The sequence below is a fragment of the Athene noctua genome, chromosome Z (assembly GCF_965140245.1).
Source record: "Athene noctua chromosome Z, bAthNoc1.hap1.1, whole genome shotgun sequence".
Taxonomy (NCBI): Eukaryota; Metazoa; Chordata; class Aves; order Strigiformes; family Strigidae; genus Athene; species Athene noctua.
The window spans coordinates 19249708-19276007 of NC_134077.1; the positions used below are offsets into that span (position 1 = coordinate 19249708).

The 26300-nt window shown below is 40.2% G+C and overlaps 1 protein-coding gene across 2 annotated transcripts in view; it reads left to right on the forward strand.

Annotated features, from left to right (window-relative positions):
* The first annotated feature begins 5584 nt into the window (after nt 1–5584).
* ITGA2 (integrin subunit alpha 2) overlaps nt 5585–26300 on the forward strand; it is a 71637-nt gene continuing 50921 nt past the window's right edge. Inside the window, exons 1-2 of one of the 2 annotated variants that reach the window (XM_074932671.1) lie at nt 5585–5686; nt 24554–24677. In XM_074932671.1, coding sequence (XP_074788772.1) covers nt 5635–5686; nt 24554–24677 — 176 coding nt within the window. In that variant the 5' untranslated portion in view covers nt 5585–5634. Of the gene's footprint in view, nt 5687–24477; nt 24678–26300 lie in introns of those variants that run through there. The other variant, XM_074932670.1, reaches the window with a different exon arrangement.

Below are 26300 nucleotides of genomic sequence, written 5' to 3' on the forward strand. Positions count from 1 at the left end.
TCAGCTTGATTTAGTACTGGAAGTTAATATTGATTTTGAAGCTTCACATATCTGGTTTAGTATTAGTTATAGTCCTTAAGGTTTATTCATGTGAAGGGTGCCATTGTTCTTCCTCCTGAGGTAAAGGAATAGGATATCTCTCTAGCAAAAATTTCTTCAAATCCTCTTCCATTACAGAGGTCAGAGAGGTTAAGAGGAAAAAACAGAGAATCTCCTCAGTTTTCTCTAAAAAGTATTTGAAGTTTTGAAATTTTGTGACAGTAGACATATTCTGAGAAAAGCCATTAATTTTCCTTCCTTTTGGGGAATTTTATAGGCAAACCTTTCTCACGGCCCAAATTAATAGCCATTAGTAACTCTCTTTCTTGCCGTAAAATCTCACTGACAAGAGCCTATTTCTCTGGCCTCAGTCATTTTACACTATGCCGCAACAGATGCTAATACTTATTATGCTATTCAGTTCAGCTGAAAATTCCCACTACCCTGTTAGTCAGAAAAAAAAAACAGTTCGGGTGGTATTGGTGTTGTATTTTTTGAGACTCACAAACCTCAAAAACTAACGAGTTGGTTTTGCCATTTATTTGAGGGATCTGTCAAAATTAATTCACAGACACTGGCCTTGTTTATGTCATGAATTTCCAGTATTTAGAAAGATGCCTATAGTTCTCAGCAAACAGCCAGTAGCGAGTATATTTAGAGAGCAATACGTGTCTTATAAGATACTGCTGCAACATAGTGTGTCCCTTCATGCAAAGCACCTTCAGGTTTCATTTCAGTTGTTGAGGGCTGGCCTATTTGTGCCTCTTCCCTGCCCCTTCCAAGAGAATTTTTCTTACAGAATGAATAAGATTTGTGCAATCTGATAAAGATCACTTTTGTACATCTGGTCAACTAGATGACACTTGATTCCATTACCATGTTTTATCCTCCACATTCATTTCAGATATTTCAACTTTAACTCAGGGTTTAGTAACTAATGTAGGCAATGTAGCAAATGATCAGTTGAGAATAGGTCCAATCAGCAGTTATGTATATACCAAAAGGTTGGGGGGATTTTATAATCAGTATTACTTTTGATTAGCTTAACATGTTCAAGTGGCAAACAATATAAAAAAGAAAAAAAAAAAAAAGAAAAAAAAAAAGCAATGAATTAAGACTTAAATATGTCTCACCTAATTCATTTAAAATTCAATATGATTCATAGATTCACAGAATGGTTTGGGTTGGAAGGGACCTTAAAGATCATCTAGTTCCAACCCCTGCCATGGGCAGGGACACCTTCCACTAGCCCAGGTTGCTCAAACCAACCAGCCTGGCCTTGAATACTGCCAGGGAGGGGGCAGCCACAGCTTCTCTGGGAAACCTGTGCCAGTGTCTCACCACCCTCACAGTAAAGAATTTCTTCCTTATATCCAATCTAAAACTACCCTCTTTCAGTTTAAAACTGTTACTTACGCCTTGTCCTATTCCTACAGCCCCTGATAAAGAGTCCCTCCCCATCTTTCCTGTAGCCCCCCTTAAGTACCGGAAGGCCGCTATAAGGTCTCCCCAGAGCCTTCTCTTCTCCAGGATGAACAACCCCAACTCTCTCAGCCTGTCCTCATGGGGGAGGTGCTCCAGTCAACTGAACATCTTCATGGCGTCCTTTGGACACACTCAAGCAGGTCTATGTCTTTCTTTTGTTGGTGCCCCCAGAGCTGGGCACAGCACTGCAGATGGGGTCTCATGAGAGCAGAGTAGAGGGAGAGAATCACCTCACTCGACCTGCTGGCCACACTCCTCTTGATGCAGCCCAGGATAGGGTTGGCTTTCTGGACTGTGAGTGCACACTGCTGGCTCATAGTCAGTTTTCCATCCACTAATACCCCCACGTCCTTCTCCTCAGGGCTGCTCTCAATCCACTCATCACCAAGCCTGTATGTGTGCTTGGGATCTTGCTATGTGGTAGCTTCATCAGACATCCCTCCCTCGTGTATTGTAAAAGAAAGAGTACAACTGACTCCATCAGCCTGGTCCATGCCCCTTTTACTATGTCTTTTTAAAGGCATCTCTTTTCTAGAGCAAAGAGTCCTAATTTACTTAATTAGTCTTGGTATTGAGGTAATTCCCCACCTTCCTTACTCTATCTCAACTTTTTCAAGTTCTGCTGTAGCATTTTGAGATGATGGAACTAAAATTGTCAAAAGTGTCAAAAATATTTGGTTTGGATACTAACATAGCAAAGCACTGTTTTATTCTCTATTTGTTGCCTAAATAATTCTTAGAATCTCATTTGTGTATTTTTGACCTTTTCCAGTTTAAGTCCCAAACTGAATTATTACTAATGTCTAAACTACATCCTCACATCTAATTTTAACATTTCCTTTTTAGATTTGGGTTTGGGGCGGGTTTTTTCATAGCTTATTCTTTTTTCCTTCAGTGCAGCCTTTAACATAACATTTTTGTTACTGACATCATGTGTCTGGCAAAAATAATAACTGAGACTTCGTAGCCCTTCCAACATCTTCAGCCAAGTCACATCAAAGGAGTGACCTGGAGCCATATACCTTGGCCTCCCATGTATAAATTACATCACCTTCACAAAAGCCCTTCCCAGATATACATTAACAAAAAATTCCTCAGATTTGCATACCACAGAAACTCTGATTCTGTGGCCACACCTCGCAGATGACAAAAATAGAAATACTTGAATGTTTTTCTGAGAATGTTGGCGTTAATTATACATTTTGTCATCAATTAAAAAGCTGGAATACCACATATTAGTTGTAAAATTCCACAGTAAAAATTATTATTAAGTATGTGTTCACCAGAATATCTTTTAGAAATCAAATATTTGCTCAGTACTTCCCTCTGCAGCTTTTAATTTTTCTTGAAAATGCAAAAATTATAGTGAACATTCTGTAGTAAAACTGATTAAGTAACTTGCTTCCCACAGTCTTTACCGTGAAGACGGTTTGTTTGGCACTTGCCAACAGAATAGCTTCTTCTAATGTTCAAATAATCCATATTTGCATAGAACCAAGCCTGAAACTTTGCAAACAAGCTCAGGCAGATACGGTGTTTTTGGCAAGTGTCCCTGTGACCACTGACAAGCAGACAAAACAGGGTGCTATAAAACACATCATTAAAAAAGGAAGACATGTAGGGCATAGGGTGTGTATCAGGCCCTGTTTTAAATTGCAAAGATAAAGAGCACTAACCAAACAGTTCTCCAAAAGATTTTTTTTCTTTCAGTGCAGTTTAACTATAATAAAGAATAATTTTTCAGAATAAGTGTAATATATATAAAATAGCAGAAGAGAGTCAAAAAGGTGAAATACTGAACAATATAGAAAACCTTATTTTGAATTAATATGCAATACACAATTCAGGATTATACAAGAAATTGTTATCAAATGCCTTATAATCTCTTTGAAACAGAAGTATTCATCTAAGGGAATATTGTTAAAGAATGCAATAATTCTCACAGTATTTTTTATTCTCCTATGACCTATTCTTTGTAGATACAGACGAATGTTGGTCTGAGAAGCAACACCCTGGGAGACAGCCTTTTTTCTGTGAGAAACTATTTTTCAACATTGTGTCTGGGTGAGGAAGAAAGTTTCGTATCCTTAGGGTATATTTATAATTACAATGATGTAACTGAATAAAAAGACATTGTTTCTTAGGAAACTGAGACATCTAGTCTGCGGAGGTTATTCTAGGGTGGGGCAGAGGGGGATTCTAAGTTTATTTCATCTATTAAGAAACCATTTTTTTCTATGCTGTGGATTTTTTGTTTGTTTGTTACTGTTCTTTCATTAGCATCCATTAATTAGTGTTGTTATTATTCCTTGTGGAAGTACAGATTTTCCTCCTTGTCCCAGAGCCGTAACGTATTTATACACTCAGTGCAGAGAGGAAGAGAAGCGGCTAGAGCGGCTTTCCTGCTCACAATTTGCCTACTGGTCATTGGATCGCACTTGGTGCTGAAGCTGACGTTTCTGCCTTAGGTATCTGCGCCTTGGAGTGTCTGTTTGCAGGGCTTCTGTGACAGTACGAAGAGGAAGCCCAGGGACTGCTCTGAGAGGCACGTGAGTCATTCCTTGTATTGAGTGACCAAGGACTTCAGAGTTCAAAGCGACAGCGTCTTGGGAAGTGTTCGCAAACAGCAAGCCCATGTGCACGTTCATACATTAGGATGCATAACACATCTGTGTGTCCTAAAAGAGTAAATACATGAAAGAAATCAATGTGAGTTATACAGGGACAGGACCCTGCTCTACTTCATTAAATGAATCATCATCATCAATGATTTTAATGTCCTGGCAGACCTTTCTTGAGGTCATAAAGAACATCATAAGGAACCAATGTCCAAATAAGTACCCATTGAACAAGTACCTGTTGACAGGCTTCTTCATTTGAACTTAAAATTCGTATTCAGAATGTTAAAAAGAAATATGAAACTGAGAGAACATATGTACTTTTTTATAGGACTCCTGAAATAAAAGCTATAGTCTGCGTCACACCTAAAAGGACCATGACCTAGATGCTAAGAATGGGGAAGGAAGGAAGCATTGCTATTTCAGTTTTCTGAGCAAACTATCTTTTTCATTACACAATGTTAATGCCAAAAAGTTCGAAATTATTCAGCTATGTAGAAATCATTGCTACAAAATAGAATACATCCCACATGAAGAGGTAGTTCCACAGAGTTTGGTATTTACCAGAACCGTAGGATGGAGAAAAATCAATGTTTTTCGAATACTCTGAATATGCAGTAATCAAACAGTGCTGACGAGGCTAGATAGGCTGAAAGCTGCACAGTACACAGGTACCCCACACTTCGCACTTCTTTCAGATTTCTTAGGAAGTTGAAATCCTCACCACCCTACTTTTACTGGTCTCGATTCACACTGTTTCCCTGGATATTGCCCTGGCACCTTAAGCCAACGTAAGCAGTATGCTGCATCGGCAATACATCCAAACTACCAACTTGGAAGCAGTTGGGTCGCAAGGCTCCTGGATCCTGTGCACTCCTGCATGGCTGGGGGCATACACTGCAGGAATGTAATTTAAAGGGGAAGATCCAGACTCGCTGTCGTTACATGTGCGATCAATACTCGGGGAAGACAGCCACTCTACGCTGTCACATAAACCCACGTTTTACCAGGACTCTACCTCTTTCTGACCCCAAATCTCGGGAAGAGGCATCCCCACCCCTCCGAAGTATTGTCTCAGGGTACCCGGGGCTGCGGCACCGGGTCCTGCCGTGCCGGTCCTCGCCTCGGGACCCTCCTCCCAGCGCCGCGCCGAGCAGCGGGCGCGGAGCCTGCGCCGAGGGCCCGTGTCTGCTCTAGGGAGTGAAACTGGTGGCGGGGGGGTGCGAGGGGACAACGCGGCGGCAGAGTTTGCAGGGGACGGCCGGAACCCCGCCGGCGAGAACCGCGGGTGCGGGCGGGAGAGGGGCTGGGGAACTGCCTCCGACCGCTCAGCGCCCGCGGCGCGCAGGGGGCGTGGAGGAGGAGGAGAAGGAGGAAGAGGAGGAGGAGGAGGGTATTTCGGAGCGCCGAGGAGCAGGTGGCGCTCAGTGCCGCGCTGGGAAGCGGCCAGTTCGGGAACGACATCGGCCCGGCCTCCACACCGCACCGCGCCATGGGCTCTGCGGCGCTGCTGCTGCTGCCGCCGCTGGTCCTCCTCGCTCTGGGTAGGAGGGTCTCCCCGCTCCGGGAGGGTCTCCCCGCTCCGGGAGGGTCTCCCCGCTCCGGGAGGGTCTCGGCCCGCGGGCGCGGAGCGGGGGCCGAGTTCCGGCTGCGGCCGCCGCCTCTCACCGCGGCACCGGGGACGGGGCAGAGCCGGGCGGGGGGTGCCCGGCTGCGAGCGCGTCTGCGGTTTCTGGGCCAGGGGCGTGTGTGGTTGCGGCCGCGTGTGGAGTGCGGTGCACCGGCGGCGTTTTTAAAGGCAGTTAAACGCCTAAACTCCCGCGCTGGCATGGAGTTCACCTTTCCATAAAATGGAGTGTGCGCGCGCTGGGGGCGGGGGGGGAACGGGTGCAGTTTGATGGGTGAATACGCGGTTTTATGGCAGTTATGCCTTTCTGCAAGGGAAGAAGATACTCTCACTGTGGATGTTGTTCCTAATTTGCAAGATTCCTCTAGGTCTGTTCCCACCCTGTTGGGCAGATGTCGCTCCTTGGAAAAGGACAGGGAAACTTGAACCATCTCCTCCTTCCCTTGGCTGACGAAATCACCATTACATATATTTTCCTAGGAACTATAAGCCATCGTATTCACTTGCCATGAGCGAATCCCAAGTACTTCCAGAGTTTTAATATTGCTGTATACTCTCACAAGCCCTTAATTAGCAAGTCACTGAAGAAGCAGCATAAAAATAAGTTTTTACTCATGAGCTGTCCCAACTTGTTCTTTCAGTAACTATAGCAAACACTGCAGTGGAATGTGCGGCTGCAGGGTATGAAATCAAATACAAAAATATTAACCTGCAATGAGATCTACAGTATACAAACAACCTGATGATTTTTTTAAAAAAGAAAAAGTCTTAAAAGTATCAATAGGCAAAACATTCACTCTGCACTCTTGCTTAATCCATCTTTCATTCTCCTGGTTACAATCACTGCTCACCAGGACCATTAACAGGCCTGGTAATTCATGGGGTTTTAGGATTTGCAAAGGTTTGTCAAGCGGTGCTGAAAGCAGGAGGACTGATTGCAAGAGGAGTATTCCCCTGGTAATGAGACTGACAATGGTCCACCTTGTTCAGGCACTATTCATGACTTGTCTTCATTTATACAGTTGAAAGCTGTCATAATTCTGATTTCAGATATGTCATTTGATGTTATTGCATGTAATTGCTGAGTTAATACGCCTTTTTGATCTTGTAGTAGAAGGGAAGAAAAGGTTTCAGGTGGGAGCATTTTCCCCAAATGACTTGGAGTCCTGGTGTGGTGGTACTGTTACAGCTTTCCCATAATAATTTAAAAATTGATTGGATTCTAATGAACTGTTTCACTTTCAAAGGTGATATTCTTTAATTTAGTTGGGCTAGCTTAGCTGAATTAGTCAGTACTTCAAGAAAATATTATGAGTTTATTTTAAACTTCATTTTATGTCAGTATATTCACTTCTAAAGTATCTACAATATTAAATGGACCACACCAGGGTATTGCTTCATTATGTCTCCAAACTCAACCGAAAGTAAAGGTGTGGACTATTCATTGTCGGTGTGTACTTCTGTGTTTGGAAAGTCATTGAGACTTTGTGGGTGCTACAAGAAGAAAGGAATAAAAATGCAATAGAACTACTGTTTTCATAATATGACTTTGCTACCAACTTTGTTATTCATTGACCAAAAAGTATATGGCATACAGAAGTAGATTATGTTAAGAGGAGTAACAGTACATGAAGGGCAACCTATACAACAAAACCTTATGCTTTCTGTTGTAACACAGTGCTTTTAGCTGCTTATAGGTTTGCCACATCTAGTTCTTTAAATTTACATTTTAAGCATCCATTCTTTTCCTCAGTCTGTTCTTAAAAATCAGAGCCAAAATAGATCAGCTTTTTCTGAGAGTGAGGCCAGTGGAAAGTACAGTAGCTTTCCTCAGCTCAATTCTGGTAACATTTTCTTTGGAAAGCTCTAGTGCCCTCATGCTTCAGAGTAGGTATTTGAAATTTGGCAGGAAGGTGCTAATTGCATTGTCTTGAAAATCTACCTAAATTTGGCCAAGTAACAAATCATTGGAAAACTGCATTCCTCTGGAAATAAATCTATTTTTATCAGCTTGATTCTAATGTAAATTCTGTCCATCCTTGGTCTGGAGCTCGGTCAGACTTCCTCTGTTACTGGAATTGTAGCGAGGCGTATCTGTTTGCAGGTGTAGACCTAGACCTCACACAAACATGGAAACTCTCCCTTGTGTTCTCATGTTCTTTGGTATTTTACAGCAATCTCCCTTGCTGTTTGAGGCACTCTGCTTTCCAGTTTGCTTCTGGGTCCTGGTCCACTGATTGTCTGTACTGCATATTGTTAGCTGAATCCCGGGCTCTGAGTGAATCAGCTTGTTCTACCTTTTATGAGAATTACTCAGTTCGGAGTCAGTTCTCAAGCAGTAATGTTGGAAGACAGTGACTAGTGGAGGGAATCAAGTTTAGTGTGACCTCACGTGTATTATCTCAGCAGGCCTTCACATTTAAGCCCACCACACACCTTCCTGCAGCAACCCAGGATGTGAATAACTCTGACATATTCTTAAAATACCCACTCTGTGAAGCACACATCCCTCTCGTGATCTAACTCTAGAGTGAAAAATCACAGCTAAATAAGGGTTATGTCTTTTGGGCCACAGGTGTACCACTTGAGGACCACAAGTCCTCAAGCCTCCTTGTGGGACTCAGGCAGCCTGAAGGAGAAAGCAGCCCTATCTGAAATTGGGACGGGGGAGGTTGTCTGAAATTCTGGATAGAATCCAGAATTTCCAAGTGTAACTAACCTTTTCTGTTTGGTATGTATCTGACCTGTGCAGATGTAAAACATCCTGTTGTTCTTGGGGACCTTGTTGGCAATGGGCTGTAGAGCTATATAAAGGGGTAGGAGAGGACCCCACTAACATAGTATTTTTCTTTAGATCACTTTTATTTAAACTGGAATGAAAGTTGTGATTAAAAAAAACCATGTAAAAGTTAGGAAGTGCCTGAAATAATTTAGCAACTTGGATTTGTCCTATCATCAATGTGTCATGCTGTTGCTGCTAGTGGACAGGGGAAGGTAGTGTGATTGAAGAGGCTGGGACTTCTTCCTTGTTTAGATTTGAAATTTGAAGATATTCTATGAATAAGGAAAAAGGTAGGATGAAGAGAAAGGAGTATGTTTTGTTTTCCCTTGCAAAATTAGACTCTTTCTCTCCTTTTTTTTATCACAAAAGCAGAGTACGATTTCAGGCGACTAATTTAAATCAAATCTTTGACATGTGGTTGGAGCTTTTGTGTTCCTCTCTTTCTCTTTGCTTAGCCAGGGGTTCTCAAAACTGAAGCTGCGTTTTCACGATCTGGTTAAGCTGACCTGAATGTGGGGCTGACGCTGCAAGGACATTTTGTCCATTCCTGATTGCATGTTCCCACCAGCTTCCCTGTGCTACCACTGGGGCTTGGTCTGGGGAACAGGTCAGGGACGATTTGCCTGAGTAATTTTTTCCCTTTTTTGGGCCAGGTCAGTATTGGAGATGAGCTAAACCGATTCTGTTCGCTTGAGCAATTTATTTAAGTGTTAGTGCTGGCATAGGGGACAGTCAGAGCTTGTGGCCAGAGGAGGGAGGGAAGTTGGAAAAGTCCTTTTCACTGGTAGCCAGCACTTCCACTGGCTTGAGCTGGTTGTAGGAGTTCATCTTGACATGCAAAGCTGCTGAATTCACAGCTGTGAATGAAGTCAATGGAAATTGTATTTTGAATGTGCTAAGTATTCTGAAAAAAATAAGGTTTTAGCTATACCACTAGATATCAAAAAATAGTAATTTTACCTTAATCTTTTTCCTTTTTTTCTTTTTTTCTTTTTTTAATGGGGCTAAGAATGATCTCTCATTTCACTTTTTCACTTGAGTGTTGAAAAATAAATTCTCTGGACTTGAAAATACTTATATGCTTATGGTCAAGCTATGTGTAGATGAATCCACAAGGAAGCTGCTAATGCAGTAGGTTAAAATATGATACATAAAAAGTACAAGGCCATGTACTGAGCATCAAGGACTAAACTGATAACTGAATAGCAAGTGAAAATTGCACATTTGGTGCAATAAATGAAGATAAAAGTCCAGGTGAGAATGTGGTGTGATTGTAACACACAGACACACACATCACCTTAAAGCTGTGTAACTCATCTTAATTTTTCCCTTTCTCTGTCTTTGTGATCTTGTGTTACCTTGCTGTTTTATTATCATATTTGTGAGTAATGTTAACGTTAAAAATAATTCTAAAATCTGGAGATTGTTTGAAAGCAGGCACCAACAGTGAACTCTTCTTAAACTAAAACTATCACTAGTTTTTCCTACTTTAGGAGAGTTTGTTAGGTAGTAGAAGCGTTATTATATATTTATTATTTTTGGAGTTTTGCCTTTCACAGCATTGCATGCTGAAGTAAGGCTTCATTCATACTGTATTACAGGACTTGTATTTTGTACAAATTATGTTTATTTTAGAAAGTATACAGGGTATTACCATCACACTTCCAAACACATTAAAAGTTAATATTTATTTGTGCATAATTTGGGCAAAGTCAACATGAGACCTTACCAATAAGTTTTAACCATGTGCTGTCTGGCTCTGGAACAGTTTTTGAATTTTTCTTTGCTTTTTCAATTCAGTGACATAGAATTTTGATTTAAGAAGTCAAAGGAGTAAAAGGACTAATACTCCCTGGTTTTATTGTGTTTCTTAGCCACTATATAAATGTTATTCATTGTGGTCTTTCTTCACTATTGTTAATTTTTGAATGAATTAAAGTGGGTTTTGCATGTACTTCATGTCATGTATTTTCATGAGGGCTAATAACTGGAACTGCCAATGTAATGGCTTAATGTCAAAACAGCTAAAAGTGAATAAAATACTTTCCTGTAGGGTTAATGCAGGTAAGGAGTTTCTACATCTTCAGATAAGTAAAGCAAGTAAAGCAAGTAATTTTCACCAGCAGAAATCTTGAGCAGTCTCTATCCAGTGTTGTTATTTTCATTTAAAGGTTTCCTTTGTTAGGCTCTGTGCAGGCCAGTTCTCATTTCCATGGTGACCATGCCGAAATGCAGACGGGACACAGGCTGGATTCTCCTCGGTGTAGCCATGCACTTGCATACCAACACATGTTATCTGCTTGGCTTAGAACATTTCCATTAGCAGTTTTAATGTTTAGGACTTCTTTTTCACATAGTGATCTCTGGCTCTGTGATACTGTGCTGTGTTAGGATTTCAGACCCTGTACAGTGAGAGAAAGCAGGTTGATAAGCTTATTTTTTTATGTAAATAAATTGGTCGTGCTGTTCCCATTCAGATTAATCTAGTACGTCAGAGAAATGTCTCAGGCTTGGTTTTCATTTCTGTTAAAAAAGATAATGGAGAAGAATTTTTATTTATAAACCTTTAGGTGAAAGACTGACATGTATCTGTACTAAGTAGTTATATGAACATACCCCCTTCCCAAGGCACTGATAAAAGAATAATAAAAATAAATTAATGTGAATTACAGGGGATAAACGATACCTTCTGTCTGTATTAGCTGAGCGCGTGTGTGTATCCCTGTAAAGCAATATGCAATGATGTGCTTCCTGCTCAAGCTGTGCTCATTTTCTGGAGGTGGAAAATATTAAAGGCATCTAGTGGAGTCAACATAAGCTGTGTGCATTTCCATTGCTTCCAAGTCAGTCTGGGAGTTCCGAATTACCAAAGAAACTCAGTATTCTGAGTGTTAGTAATTGTTACTTTGACTTAGACTCTGAACAGCATTTCAGGATCTTCAGAGGACTAAGTTAGTTTTATTTTCTCCTGGAGATGCATTTTTTTAAAAAAATCTATGACTTGCATATTATTCAGGACTTAAAAGAGGAATTATACAGGCAGAGAAGTAAGGTCAACACAGACTCTTTGAATGCAGGATGAGCAAAGATGTTTTGTGTGTAACCGAATGGCATCTGCATGGTTGAATGTCACATACAATAAATGTCACAGATTCTTTTGTGCCTTTCAAATTACTGGTAGACAGGGTGAAGGGCTTGGAAGTTATGCACAAACCTGGTGGAACTCTCTTGCCCTTAAATCCTGCTTCCAAGTTCATCATTCTTCCTTTATTTTGTACAGGATGGTTTTTTTAATCGCACAGATCTCCTTGGCTAATACAGTTGGTTATTTCTGAAGAACAGACAATAAAGAAATCTTGAGAAAAATTACTGTTAACAGCACACTTCTGGAAGGTAGCATATTGCACTGTGGAAATATCTAAGGCAATTAGGGAGTTTGAGGATGGGGGGTGTGTGTGAGAAAAGTTTGAATTAGGTTTTTACCTTTTATCCATCTATCTGCCTGTCTAGCTATAGTCTCAAATACAAGTGACCGTTAAGCAAGAAAGCCGGTAGTAGCTGATACTGTGTTAATGCTGTGACACAAAGGTGGATGTAACAGTAAGACTGCAGACCCCCAGGCTGCCTGAGCTGCTGGATTACCCAGTATATAACTACCTCAAGATCAGACTTCTTACATGAATGAGGAATAGTCGACCTGTGCATGGCTCACATGAGTTTAGAATGTTGATGGATGCCATTACGAGAAGCTGTGTACCCTGCACTTTTTTGGGGATGTGTTTGTGTCATGCTCTCTGCTGCCTGGAGTAACTTTCACTCAACTGCAAAAGCATGCCAGATAAGAAACTCTGCTTCATTATGTAATCTCCTAAACCAAAAAATCAGTAAATTACTGGACTTTAATACTAAATTTAATCTTAACTGGTCCCGTTCTGTAAGTTAGGTAAATGTCTATGTAGGTGTTCATATCAGGGCAACCTGTGTCAAGAGTTAGTGGTCCAGTTTCTTAATAGCAGCATTCTACAATAAGAATAAACCACAGAAGAATCCCCTTGATAGACACCTGTCTGAAGTAGAAGCAAGTGGGGTATCTTGTCTCTGGGCAAGATGTCCTAGACGGTTACCGAATATCATTCCAGTGGAGGGTGTGTGACTCAAATATTTCTGTGCCTGTATCCTTATTTCCATTTTCTGTTTGAGGAGAGTGGTAATTGCTAACTGAGGAAAGGCACAACATTTTATTAAATAATCACCAATTCTACTTTCTGGAAATTGTAATAAGACAATAAGAGTAGTGCTCTAATAATGAACTTGAGATCAATATAATCCAGTATTCCTACTGTGTAGTATAAAATTCAGTCTTTATGTGCAGTATTTCAGATACACATAGAATTGATTGGATTTACAGATATTAAACTTGCATTTATCTGAAATTTCTTAAATAAGAACTTAGCTAACCTTTCCTAAGTGGAAAATTTTAAGTGGCCTGATACTTTGTCTAACTATGCCTACCAAACAGAGGTCCCATTTAAATATGCCTGAAATATGTATAGGTCAAATTTAGAATAACAGAAATAACTGAAAATTAAGTAACTCTCTTAAGGTGGACAAAACAATAAACAGAGAAAAAATCCAGCAGCACTGCTTGTAGTCCTTTAGTAGCTCTGCTAATAATAGTTATCCATTGTACTCTAGCCAAATATCCTTTCATTTCACTGTTTCTACTTTCCCTTTTTTGGGGGGTTGTGGTTTGTTTTGGTTTTGTTTTTTTTTTCCCAAACTGCCCAAAGCCAGTTCATCATATTGAACGGTAAAAAAATACTTTAAGAGTCTCTGGAGTTGTCTTTCTGAGAAGTTGAAAGCTACAATAGACTTCACTTCTCAGAAGACAAAAAGCAACTGTTCTGCTTTTGTGGAAGCAAGTATTATCTCCAGGAAACTCTTCTTGAATGTACATGGGCCCTTCTCTCTGACCCCAAAATGTACAATGGCTGCATTTTACAAAAAAAGATTACTTCTTTCTGAACTCTGACTAGAGATAGTCTGTCACCCACCTGACTGCAGGCATCTGGATACACCAGAGTCTGGTGGGTGGGCTGAGAGCTGGAAGAGTGCAGACTGGCTGCAGCCCGAAACCTGGTCCCCCTGCCCCAGAGGGCAGAGTTATGTGCCTTGGACTTGGCAGAGACATACAGGCACTTTTAAAGTGCACAAAAAATATTTGCTTACAAAGCAGAAAAGCAGTGGGAGTGTTTGACCTCCATCCTTCTTGGGCACCTGCATGAGGTACCTCCTTCCCCTGAGGTCAAGGGCGGGGAAGAATTTTGGGAGGTAGGTGTCTAATTCAGCTTTTTTTCAAGAAGTAGCTGCCTGAGAAGTGATGGTAATAGTCACCTGAGAAATGTGGGCTTAGTTCTCCCTTGAGGCTCATGGCAATGTAGACTCACCTCTCAAACTTTTCCAGAAGCATCTTTGCTACCAGGCAATAAAGTAGTCAGAGAAGCACTGCCTCCCTCTCCTATTGCAACCAGGTCTCAGATCATCCCAGGAAGCGTATTTTATTTCCAAGCAGACAAGCAAAGACTCATCTTGGTTGTGGTCTGACGTTTGGGGCACTTAGCTGGGAGGAGAGGAGTTCCAAGTTGGCCCTTTTGGACTGCTCGTGTAATTCATGTTTGGTAAACAGGCAATGCATAAACCAAAATTGTTTAGCTATTTAGTTAAATCATTTAATTATTTAAAGCAGAATTTATTTCATCAGGAAGCATTCATTGCCTCTGGCCATGGTCGCAGAGTGGGTCTATGGTAGGGGAGGATACCATGCTCTTAGGGGTGCTTCTACGCCTGTTGACACCTGTATTCTAAATTTTTATGTGACTTTGTATTATGAAACCTAGGTGACAGATAATTTTAAGTTCATTCTGGGTTAGGCAGTTACTGAAGTCTGGACTTCCTGGTTTGTTTTTCTGATTTCAGTGAGCCTAGGCCCTGTCTGATGCCAGAACTGGTTGTTTCAGTGCGCATTAAGGAGGAATTTCAGGTGAGTCATTGGGACCATCTACCTTATGATTCAGGCTGACAGGCTGTGAGCTCCCATTACAATCAGGGGAAAGAAATAGTTGTTAAGTCTGCTATAGGAAAACAAAAGTTCTGATAATTATAGCTCTTCCAACTATTGTATTATATATCCTGTGGTGCTTTAGAGGTTTTCTTGTTGCAGGAAGCTGATTTAGCAAACTTTTTAAAGCCAAGGCTGTTCTTGTTTCTGGGGCTGTCTCTTGACAGCACAGAGATCTGAGGTCCCGCCTAGCTCTTGAGAAGCTGAGAGGGAGGAACAGGGTCCTAAATGTGGTGTCCTAAATGGCGTGATGGCAGAGTTGCTCTCAAGCCACTGCAATTCTCAGGCTGTGACACTGGAGTGGCAGAGAGATTGATAATGATATAGTATGATATAATACACTAATACGTTACAATACAGTGAAATTTTCCTATAGCCTAGAGTGTGATATGGGTAGGGAAATAAAGACACCTTTAGTTGTTTTCCTGTCTTCTTGATACCTGTGCGCAAACATGCATTTTCATCTGTGTACAAACATGTTTTTGTAGCAGCTGAGATGAGCAGAGCAAATGGGGTATAGAGATAACAGTCACATCAGTTTTGTTGTGATGACATGCATTTCCTCTGTTACAGTCATAATGTGTCTCAAGCTTCTCTGACTATATTTGGAAATATTGCTGGTTTGGAAAAATGGTCAACAGCTGATAATGTGGACACAAGGAAAGAGAATTTGTTGGAGTGAAATGCTGCTTGAAAAGGCAGGTTTTATCATAGGGAAGCATGTGCAGTTTTTGTCATCGTTACTTTTGAAGCCAGTGACCTAACGGCATATATAATATATATGCTTGTCCAGCCTGTTAACCTCATGTAATTCTAATCTCTTCATGGTAATACTGAGAACAAATTGTGGTACTCTAAGGACAAAGTTGAAGAAATCCTGTTTGTTGTACCAAGATAAAAGAAAAGCTACAGGTCATAGTAAAATGATGGAATTTAGGTGAATTTTCTGTAACACCAAGTTTTTTCCACTGAACTTAATGATGGAAACATGCCAGGGTAATAAATTTGAGTAGGCTTGAATACTTGCTGCCTTTATTAAAAACACATAGGAAGTTGTCAGTCCTTCAAGAACTGCTCTTAATTAAGCATTACTTTGTAATCAGTTGTTGTGTGTACAGTAGGTTGTTGAGATTCCTTAACTCCAGATGAAGAGAGCAGCTTATTTGTCTGCTGTGGGAGCCAAGGAGGGCAATGTGTGGGCCCAATGTGTGAAGAGAATGGGTAAATTTAATTAGATCTCTAACTTTGCAGCAGTGCCAAAACAGTAAAATAGACAGCACCTGGTCATGTTATCCCAGTCTTTACAACTTTTCAGTCGCAGTTTGTGTGTTATATCATATTTGGGTTGCTTTTATAGCAGGTTATTGGTAACTCTTCTTGGATCATAAACAGTTGTAATTGAAAGAGGGTGACTTAGCCTTTCACACACTCGCAGGCTTTCAGGCTGGAAGCTGACCTACTTCCAGGAAGAGGCAGTCAGCCAGCTATGCCAAGAAAACTTGGAGGGAGGGAGGGAGAGGACGGGAGGAAGAGGGGTGGGAGGAAGTATTTTTACTAAACGAGGCATTGTTTTTCCTTTCTTCTGGGTGCTGGGTTTTTTTTTTGTTGCCTATGACTTATTTCTACACTAAATGTTATAATCTCTGTTAATTATTAAATAGTTTGAGATATTGTAGCTGATGTGAAGAAAATGTTAGTCTCAGGGTAAAAGAAAGTAAAACAAATAGATAAAGCAATACAATGAAGACTTCCCTTTTCAAGTCTCTGTAAGCATAATGAAATATCAACAAAGCAACTGAAGTGAGGATTGTAAAACACTCTTTTAGTATAAAAATTCCAGTGTCGTGCCAATCATGTTCTTTGTTCCTTTCGATTCCTGTCAGAGGTTCACATTGTCTTTATTTAGAAGGTTGTTTTCAGTAAGAAATCTGTTCAATCTGAAATAAAAACAGATGAACTGTGACTGTAAAACTGCTGCTGCTTCAGTACATGAGCTGATGATACCTATGTGCTGCTGTGACTATATACTGATGAGGTTGTGCATATTGAAGAAAAAAATTACCAAAAAATAGAGAAGTAAATATACAGGAGAAGACTAATGAGAAAATATTTTTTTACTTTGTATTGGGTGAAGGTTAATATACCATTCCAGACTGAATTATAAGACGTCCTCTGTTTTCCTGCACTAAGTGGGCGGGATGCCGCATAGCCCTGGAGGAGTGTACTAAAGATATATCAAAAAGGTGGTTTATATTTATGCTCACTTACAGAAAAGCCCCAAACAGTGCAACCAATAATAGAATTACTGATTTTGCATGAAAATTACTTGATTTGATGTCATCTGCGCATGCACACAATGCACATACCAATACAGCAAAGCAGATCAGGCTGAAGACTAGTATGTTAGCAAAAAAATAAAGTGATTCCTTTTTTTGACAGATTTGCTACCTAAACAAACTCCTTGCAGTGAGAATTGCTTGGTGGCTTCAGAAAGCCACAATGAAGAATATTAGTACTTCGGTTCAATAGAGTAAAGTAGCTGCATGCTGCATGTTCTGTTCTTTATGTATTCACAGTCTTGTCAATAAAACCTTCAAAATACAATACCTTATGAAAGCTTATTTTTAATATGGGTTGTTCATTCTGTAAGAATAGTTGACTAATTTCAGTTGGATTATTGCTCTGATATCATAGATTCTAAATAAGGAGGGAACTTTTTACTCCTGCACCAAAATGTTTTGCCTTTTAATAAGAAGCAATGAAGCAACACTAAATATATTTACTACGAAGCAAATACTACTTGACTACCACGTTTCATAACTTTATTACTTTCCCTTCCTGCCATCACTCCACCTTTTGCCTAATATTTCAAGGACAGGAGATGAATACAGTGCCAACAGTATCTGTAGGTGCCTGTACTCTGTTTACTAACTTTGGAACCTGTGAGCCAATTTGAGCACATTTTTGCATAGGGATGAAAAAAATAAACAGTTGGGTATTGGAGTGAGACAAAATTGCTTTTACAAGTTCCCTGACAACTAAGGAGATCCAGTGCAACTTTGCACGATACAAAACACCAGAAAATCTACCAAAAAGAGAGCCCCTAAAAAAACTTCAGTCATGGAGAAAGCTTGAACCACAGTGTACAATCCTCTGTGAGACCAAGTCAGCAGAAAGCAAGAGTTATGTGTTCTCTCATCCCTCCCATCCCTTTCTTTGTCCCTAGTGGGATCTGACAGGCTTCAGGGCCCTGCCAGTCTGTGTTCTTTGGAGGAAGAAATCTTTTAGACCAACTGGAAAATCTGTGTGGAATTTGTAGTGGCTCTTTTGGAGCAGTTTAACATAAAGGACAAAGTAAACCCCTCTTCTGGAAAGAATAGATACTTTAAAAAATGCTAGACTAGGCAATTAAGGCAGTGTAGGCTGTACACATTTTACTGGCTGCCAATCTGTGAAACTGCTTCAGGAAACAAACAATAGTCCAGTGGGATTTTCTTGACATTATCTTCCAAAACAATTCACAGACTAAAAAACTCATTCAAGGATGCGTGTAATGCTGTCTTGGTTTTACCATAATGCCAGGTCAGGGGCCCTGCTATTTTTAGTGACTGCAGTCTTACCCCTTCCACCCCCAAACCCCACAGCGTGCAGAGTCTGCTGCCCTGTTGGAGACTGCACGAGGGGCAGCAGAGGGGAGCTGCCGACAGGAGCTCTTTCTGTTCCTTCTCCTGGCATCGTTGCCAGTGCCAATGCTTGCTCATAAAGACAGATGGTTGCTTAGCTGGCTTATAAAACAAACTTTTTCTGTTTTATGGCTGGTACTGTCTTGAAGTAGCTAACACTATACTGTTAAGGAAGAAAAAATGATGAAGTTTCCTTCACTGTAAAGTTTCCTACGGGCAAAATATTAGATAAATTTAAAACTACTGTGTAGTGTGAGGTGGATCCTTACAGACTCAGTGTTCAAATTCCATCATGTTGCCTTTTTTCTTTATACAGTGATTGCTAGATGTGTTTGATGCAAGGGATAAGTAACAGCAGCAGCGAATGCCTCTATTTGACTGGATGTTTTAATGAGAGATGAGACTTGGCATAACTGAGTCTGTATGACTGTGGGATTCTGTCATATATTGCCATCTTAAATTGGACCATCACCTTTGCAATGTAGTATAAAGTGATATAGTATTTATTTACTATTTAGACTGAAAACAAACATATATTATGACTTATGATACAAAATGCAGACTAATATTTTTAGTGTATGTTATTAAACTTTCATAAGCTTTTTCACAAACCAAGTAATCACAGAAAATCTAATTTCATTTTTCTCATCCAATTAAACATTTTTTTGTTATACTGATTAATCTGAAGAATAGGTTACAATCTGAAAACTATTATAATCATGACATTAAATGATTGATTACCCAACAGACATTTTCTGCTTGCTCACTTTAATCTCTGAGTTTTGCTTATAAAATAAAAAAAATATAAACTGGGTGTACCTAATATGAGCTATTACTTCAGTAAACTTGCTTCAGCTTGTTCTTCAAGGGCAGCAAACAGAAGGCATTTTAGCTATCATTAGACATGTCATTTATAGTTACGGAAGAATTCCCACACGTTCAGACTTAAAGGTGCACAGTCAGAACATGTATTATTTTTTGTCCTACTAGAAGCAGGAAAATAAGGGTGCAGAAGTATAGAAGCAGCAATGCTACACTGCAGCTCCTGTGGTATACACTGCAATAGTGCAGTTGCTGAAATACAGGAATTCTCAGAAAAAAAAAAATGCCGTGCAAAGAGATACTGGAGTTTGCTGGAAAGCTTACAGTTCCTTTTATCCCATTAAGGATTTTTTTTTCTCCTATTTTGTCTGAAGCTTAATATTGGGAGCTACTTTGCTTGATGAAGCTGTCATCTTTAAACCAAAGTGTCCAAGCCCCCTACCCAGTCAGTGGGGGGAAACTGCTGCTTTTGAAGTCTTCAGAGGGGCCTTCAGAAGCTTTAGACTTATATCTGCCTTCCTTTGTTTCATACAGTCTGTTTATTTGACTGTAAATAAAGTACCATTTACGGACAGAAGTTAGAAAGTGGATTTTTACTTGTGCGACTAATCTCTCATCATGATCGTTAGGTCACAATATAGAAGTCTGTCACCAAAAGCTATTAAAATCCAGATACTGAATTAGTTTTCTTTATTTCAGGATTCTTAAATTATCAAAGTTCATTGCCTGAAGGCAGCAACAGATACTGAATCTTTCCAGCCTAGAATATACAGTACTTTGAACCTAGATGCTTCAATGATTGGCACCCTTTTAGTGCATAAGAGACCCTCTGATTCTGGCACAGGCTTAAAATAGGTTTGAAGCAAACTTCCTATTTTTTTTGGCTACAAATGCTTTCATTTCTTGTGCTGAATACTGTATTTAGATACATGTACAAAATAGATAAAAGACATCATTATAGTGCAAATGCTATATAAGATGGAAGAAAATTGCAGGAAAATGCATAGTATATTATTGCAAGTTATATACTTGCTAGGCCCAAACCAAGTAGGATTTATGTGAAGTGAGTCTAAAAATCAAAAACCTGCTAATGGTTATAAAAATTTGGAATTATAAATGACTGAAATATTCTGAAACTATGGTTCACTTAATAATATTCGTGGTGAGTTAGCCTGTATTTGCTAGCTTTTCTACTTTGATTTTGCAAAGCAGTGATGAGTGAGAAGCAAAGATGATCCGTAAGTATATTGCAGATGACAGCATGTCTTCAAAGGTGGGGGTTTCCGGTTGCATTTGTGCTCTTTTCTTTTTGCTGTCCTTGACTGGTTAGCTGGTTAGAAAGTGAGGATTTTAAAGGCAGTTTTGAGAAGAGACCTGTGGTCTGGCAAACGTTTTCCCCATTATTCTGGGTAGAAATTCTTACCCTCAAAGAACAGTCTCTGATGCTGCAGTAGTGCAAATGATTAAAAAGAATAAAATCAAGCCCCAGTGGTAAATGGGAAGGATGAGTGAAATGGTTCAGTGAGGAGATTGGATGGAAAGCTGTGGAGAAAAAAAAAAAAGAGCATTGCTTCTCTAGCTGTGATGAGGCCTAGAGGAACCAAAAGGAGCTAAAGCATCCCTGCACTGGGCAAGGCAGTCTCATTGCTCCTTGGAATCAGCCCCAGTCTTGAAGAAAGCAGAGCCACAAGAGCATCCCTGGAAGGTCCAGGGAGGGATGCTGCAGCACCTGTGGGAGGTCAAGGCATGAGGTGGACAGGCAACATGTAACCCAGCACATGTTGTATTGACCCCTGTCTGAGTTGTCACAGTGTCCTAAGGGAATCTGAACCAGCACTGGGACTCCCCTTCAGGCCCTTGGTTGTGACATCTAGTTCTGGAAATTTTTGCCCTGGCTGTAGCATTTAATAAAGCCCTCGCCTTGGACACAATTTGAAAGATCTTTGATGCATTTACACTGAAGTTGGCCAATGCACTTACAAGACATTTAGCAAAGTTAACATTTGGCTAGTGGTGTGCTTTGTTAATAACTGTGTAACAGAGTCCAAGACGGTCAAGAGTTTTTCCCTAGATGTCATTGATTTGAGGTCAGACTGGAAATGTTTATCATTCTAGGATACTTAGGCTCTTCATTCAAAAGCCAGGGTTTATTTCTCTGTGTACCATGTAACTTGGAGAGTTATTCTTCTGTATTTACATGCAGGATGGAATTGTGGCATAGTCATTTGTGGCCTCTGAGAATGGGGTGTTGCTAAATTGTGCTTCATTTCTGACTGATGATTGTATTCTTTGAAAACAACAGACTCGAAAGTAAACCTAGGATGTGACATGAGCAAAATATTTTGATAAAATGCACGTATATTAGATCATAAAACAATTACTGGCAATAGCCAGATATTGAGCCAATATCTCAATTCCTCTTTTCCCTCTCCCCAAAATCCAGACATGAGCTATGAATATATGTGGTTGTGTTTAGTGACAAAAGTATTGCAAAACAGAGTGATATGTCTGTACATATTCTCTTCTTCAGTCTTAAATAACATGACTCAGGAAATACACTTATCTCTAAGGATGTTTCTCAAGGAACTATATTTTAGCAGAGGGTGATTGCTTGCTTTCTGGAGGCCAGCTGTAGATAGTGGTTGTTTGAAATAACTAATATATGATTTCCTGTTTTGAGTTCATGGTAAAAAAGTAGTGAGTGTGTGAGTTGTATTTAGTCTTCTGCTAGTAACTTTTGTGTTTTCTATTCTGTGGGCAAAAGTACAAAATTTATTGAAATTTTTTACATCTCACGATCTTTTCCTGCAAACCTGTGGTTGTGACTTTAACATTCTCAATATGATATTGTTATTACTCTTGCAGCTAAGATACTGTGATGGAATGTTTTATGCTGATATAATCCCTGTTAACCTCTCTTCCAAATCTGGGTTTGGGACCTGGAAGAGAGTGATACGAATAGTGAGCTCTCTGCCTATCAAAACTAGAGAAATGCTTAAAATATAAGCTTACATTTCTCAGATGCCAAAGATTGGCACATCTCTCCTTAAAGGGTCCCTGTTATAAGGGATTATCATAAAGGCTGTCACTTTACTACACAATGACTCATACTAAATAATCACAGTGTGACATATTTTGTGTGTAGAGCTGGTAAAACTCATTCTGTCTGGGCACACAGGAAGGGAGGGGAAACGGGAGGTATGTTGTTTAACTCACACACAGCTCTGTAAACCTGCCTCACCTGGGCACCTTGGGCAGTAACTGCACAGTGCAATCACAGGTCATGATTTATTCCATTGCTGCCATTTATGGAGGGTTGTCAGGAGCCATAAAGTGTTCCACAGCTGGACTGTAGCTTATTCCTGGGTTCCCATCATTGTCTCAGTCCTCCTACCTCCAAGTTGGGGGAGGAGTTAATCTACTGCTGGCTATTAGGGCACTCTGTCCCTTTTCCTGCAGCTTCTGTAGCAGATACTCCCCTAGATGTCCACCCACAGCTTTGTGATCAGAAAGAAATCATGTCTTTTATGGATGAGGAGTGGGCCTCCATGACCTGCAAACTCATGGCACTTAGGACGTTGACCCAGCCCACACTGCCAGTTTCCCCCAAAATGGCATGGAGTGCCATACCCTGATTCCTAGGCACGCAAGTGCCCAAGGAAAGGCAATTAATAACATGACCACAGAAAAGTGGAGTTTCAGTGTTAAGTGTCATGATTTATTAATGTAGTTCTATCTTACATGTTTATGTTTCTAAGTTTTCCTGTTTGGGCAACTGTTCAGGTTGTTTAGAATGAAAACAAAGGTTTCTGGTGTGATAATGAAATTACTTCAAAATGTAGATAATCTGATTTTTGTTCCAGTGCTTCAAACATAAAGTTGCAGATAGACTGTAGAATACAGACAGTATTAACAGTTGCAGTCAGTTAATTTTCTTTTTAATGAAAACTGGCTGCATAGCCAGGCCCAAAGAGTGGTGGTGAATGAAATCAAATCAAGTTCATGGCTGGTCACAAGTGGTGTCCCCTAGGGCTCAGTATTGGGGCCAGTTCTTTTTAATACCTTTATCCATGATCTGGATGAGGGTATTGAGTGCACCCTCACCCTAAGTCTGCAGAGGATACCCAAGTCATGTGAGAATGTTGATCTGCTTGAGGGTAGAAAGACTCAACAGAGGGAGCTGGACAGGCTGAACCAATGCACTGAGGCCAACTGTATGAGATTCAACAAGTCTGAGTACTGGGTCCTGCACTTGGGTCACAACAACCCCATGTAACTACAGGCGTGGGGAAGAGTGGGTAGAAAGCTGGCCAGTGGAAAAGGGCCTGGGGATGTTGGTCGACAGCCAGCTGAATGAGACCCAACAGGGTGCCCAGGTGGCCAAGAAGGCCAACAGCATCTTGGCTTATATCAGAAATTGTGTGGCCAGCAGGAATAGGGAAGTGATCATCCCCCTGTACTCAGCACTGGTGAAGCTGCACCTCGAATACTGTGTTTCAGTCTCTCACTATAAGAAAGACATTGAGGTGCTGGAGTGTGCCCAAAGAAGGGCAACACAGCTGGTGAAGGGTCTGGAGCACAAGTCTTGAGGAGCAGCTGAGGGAACTGGGGGTGTTTAGCCTGGAGGAGGCTCAGGAGAGACCTCATTGCCCTCTACAGCTACCTGAAAGGTGGTTGTAAAGAGGTGGGTGTTGGTCGGTCTCTTTACCCAATTAGCAAGTGATAGGGCAAGAGTAAATAGCCTCAAGTTCTGCCTGGGAAAGTTAAGGCTGGATATTAGAAAAATTTCTTCACTGAAAGGGTTGTCAAGCACTGGAACAGGCTGCTCAGGGAAGTTGTTATGTCTCCATCCCTGGAAGTGTTTAAAAGATGTGTAGATGTGGCACTTAGAGACATGGTTTAATGGTGCACTTGGCAGTGTTAGGTTAACAGTTAGACTGGATGATCTTAAATGTCTTTTTCAACCTAAACCATTCTATGATTCTAATGTACCTCAGCAGACCATTGATGAGTTTGCTGTGCCATAAGCTTAACTTATGTCTTAAGGTAAAGAAGGGTAATAGATCTCTGAATCATATTTCTTGCCTCCCTTCGGCTAAAACATTCCCATTAGTAATGCTGCAACTTTTGTTAAGGCAAACAGCAATGAGTGAGTGATCTCTGCCCAGTGTTGCAACATATAAAGAGTGCTAGACAGGCATTACGCATGGGTAGATGGCTACTGTAAGGAAAAGGCTGGGGTTTTTTTCTTGCACATGTCAAAGGCTACATTTTATTTTCTTGTGTTTGGGGAGCTGGCACAGATGAAGAGCCTTTTTCACTGGGATCAAAATTCTTCTTTAATTGCTTCTGTGATAATCACAATATTTCTGTTAACAGGCATTCTTCATAACTGTTGTGAAGCCTACAATGTTGGACTTCTAGAAGCAAAAATCTTTTCTGGTCCATCGAGAGAACAGTTTGGATACGCAGTTCAACAGTTTATCAATGAACAAGGCAAATGGTAAGCAGTTTGAACAGCTTGTTTTATGTCCAGTTAAAAGGTTAAGGAAAAAATGTTGAAACTCATTTTTCTTTTATAATTCTGCATTTCATTTAAATGCTTTCCAGTGAATTCATTTTTTATTAGAGTTACCTTTTTATGAATAAATACGTTATTAAAACAAAAGTTGAAATATTATAAGGACATATACATGTGAAGGTTCAGGCTTTTTTCTTTCACACAATGTGATCTGAGGTCTTTCTTTCTGTTAATCTTTTAATTTCATCTCCAATACATCAGTTTCCTCAGACTCACAATTTCTGAAGAATTTGAACTCTCATTTCATTCCTTCCTGTATCAATAGCAACTTTGTTACACCTTACATATATGTGGGACATTTTTGCACTTTGACATTGCTGAGGTTAAACCAAATGATTAGGGCTTGGAGTTCTAATTATTAATATTAAAGTTAAGTGAAGTTAAATTTGTATAACTTTGAACAGTCTTCAGTGTTGCTTCTCAAGGGAAGGCATATATGGATGTATATAATAACACAATGCTGCCAAATGCCTAGTGTCCGCTGCATCTCTTCAGCCATAAGATTTGATGTGAAATCCACTGTTGCCACAACATTGGACTTAAAGAGTAATTGGTAAAATATCTTTTCTAGTAATGTTGATTTCAAAAAGAACTTTAAAATATTAACCCAGAGTAAGCCCATTTAGTGGAAAACACGTTGTTTCTTCTCCTGCAGACTCAGCAACCACAAAGGTTAAGGTGTCTTTCATGGCAAGGACTATATGTCTGTAAATAGTTGACTGGTAGTCAACTACTTCAGGTGGTTATTTGTGTATACATAGTTTTAAGTCTATAGCAGTAAGTCACACAAGTTACATATATTATCATAAGCCAAGACATTTTAGATGTGCCATTCTCCATAGATCAAAACAGTGTCAGACCCAAAATAGCCACAAACTGACATGTTTTTTAAGTGATGATGGACAGATAGTAACTGAACTTTTTTCAGTAAAAAGAAAGATGTCAAAATCTGAAATCCATGGAAATGCATATGAAAACATATTTTACAATTAAAGTTTGGAAAAGCCCTTACAAAAATATTGAGCTAGCTGAGACATTTATGCATAGCCCTGCACAGAGACGCTGTGCAGTTGCAATTGTTTGCATATGCAGAGATGTAAGACTACCTAGATCTAACTGCATCTCCAGCGTTACTGAGTTTACCACCAGTGACCAGGAGGCAAAGCAGGAGGAGAGCAGAGCTGTATCCTTTGAACTAAGAGCTTGGCATTTCCTCTCCCTCCTTTGAGTATGCTTCCAACCTACCCCCACGCTCGCCTGATGCTATGGTGGCTTCTCACGTGTTTCTGCCTGCTCTAATTATGTGTTTAGTCACCCATAGATCAGAGCTCTCTTTTTAAATTTTTTTTTCAAAAAAACTTCTGTGTAAAGCCATCGAAGGAGAACATGAATGTCTGCCTGAATTGCATTGAATGTTTTGTCTTGTACATGAAGAAATTATGTCTTGTGTTATCCTTCTGAGTTTTTCTGTAAGGAGCACTAGGTTTCAGACTTGCCCAAGCTATTTTTTTTTAATGTTTCCCTGTTTTATTTTTACTTCAGTTA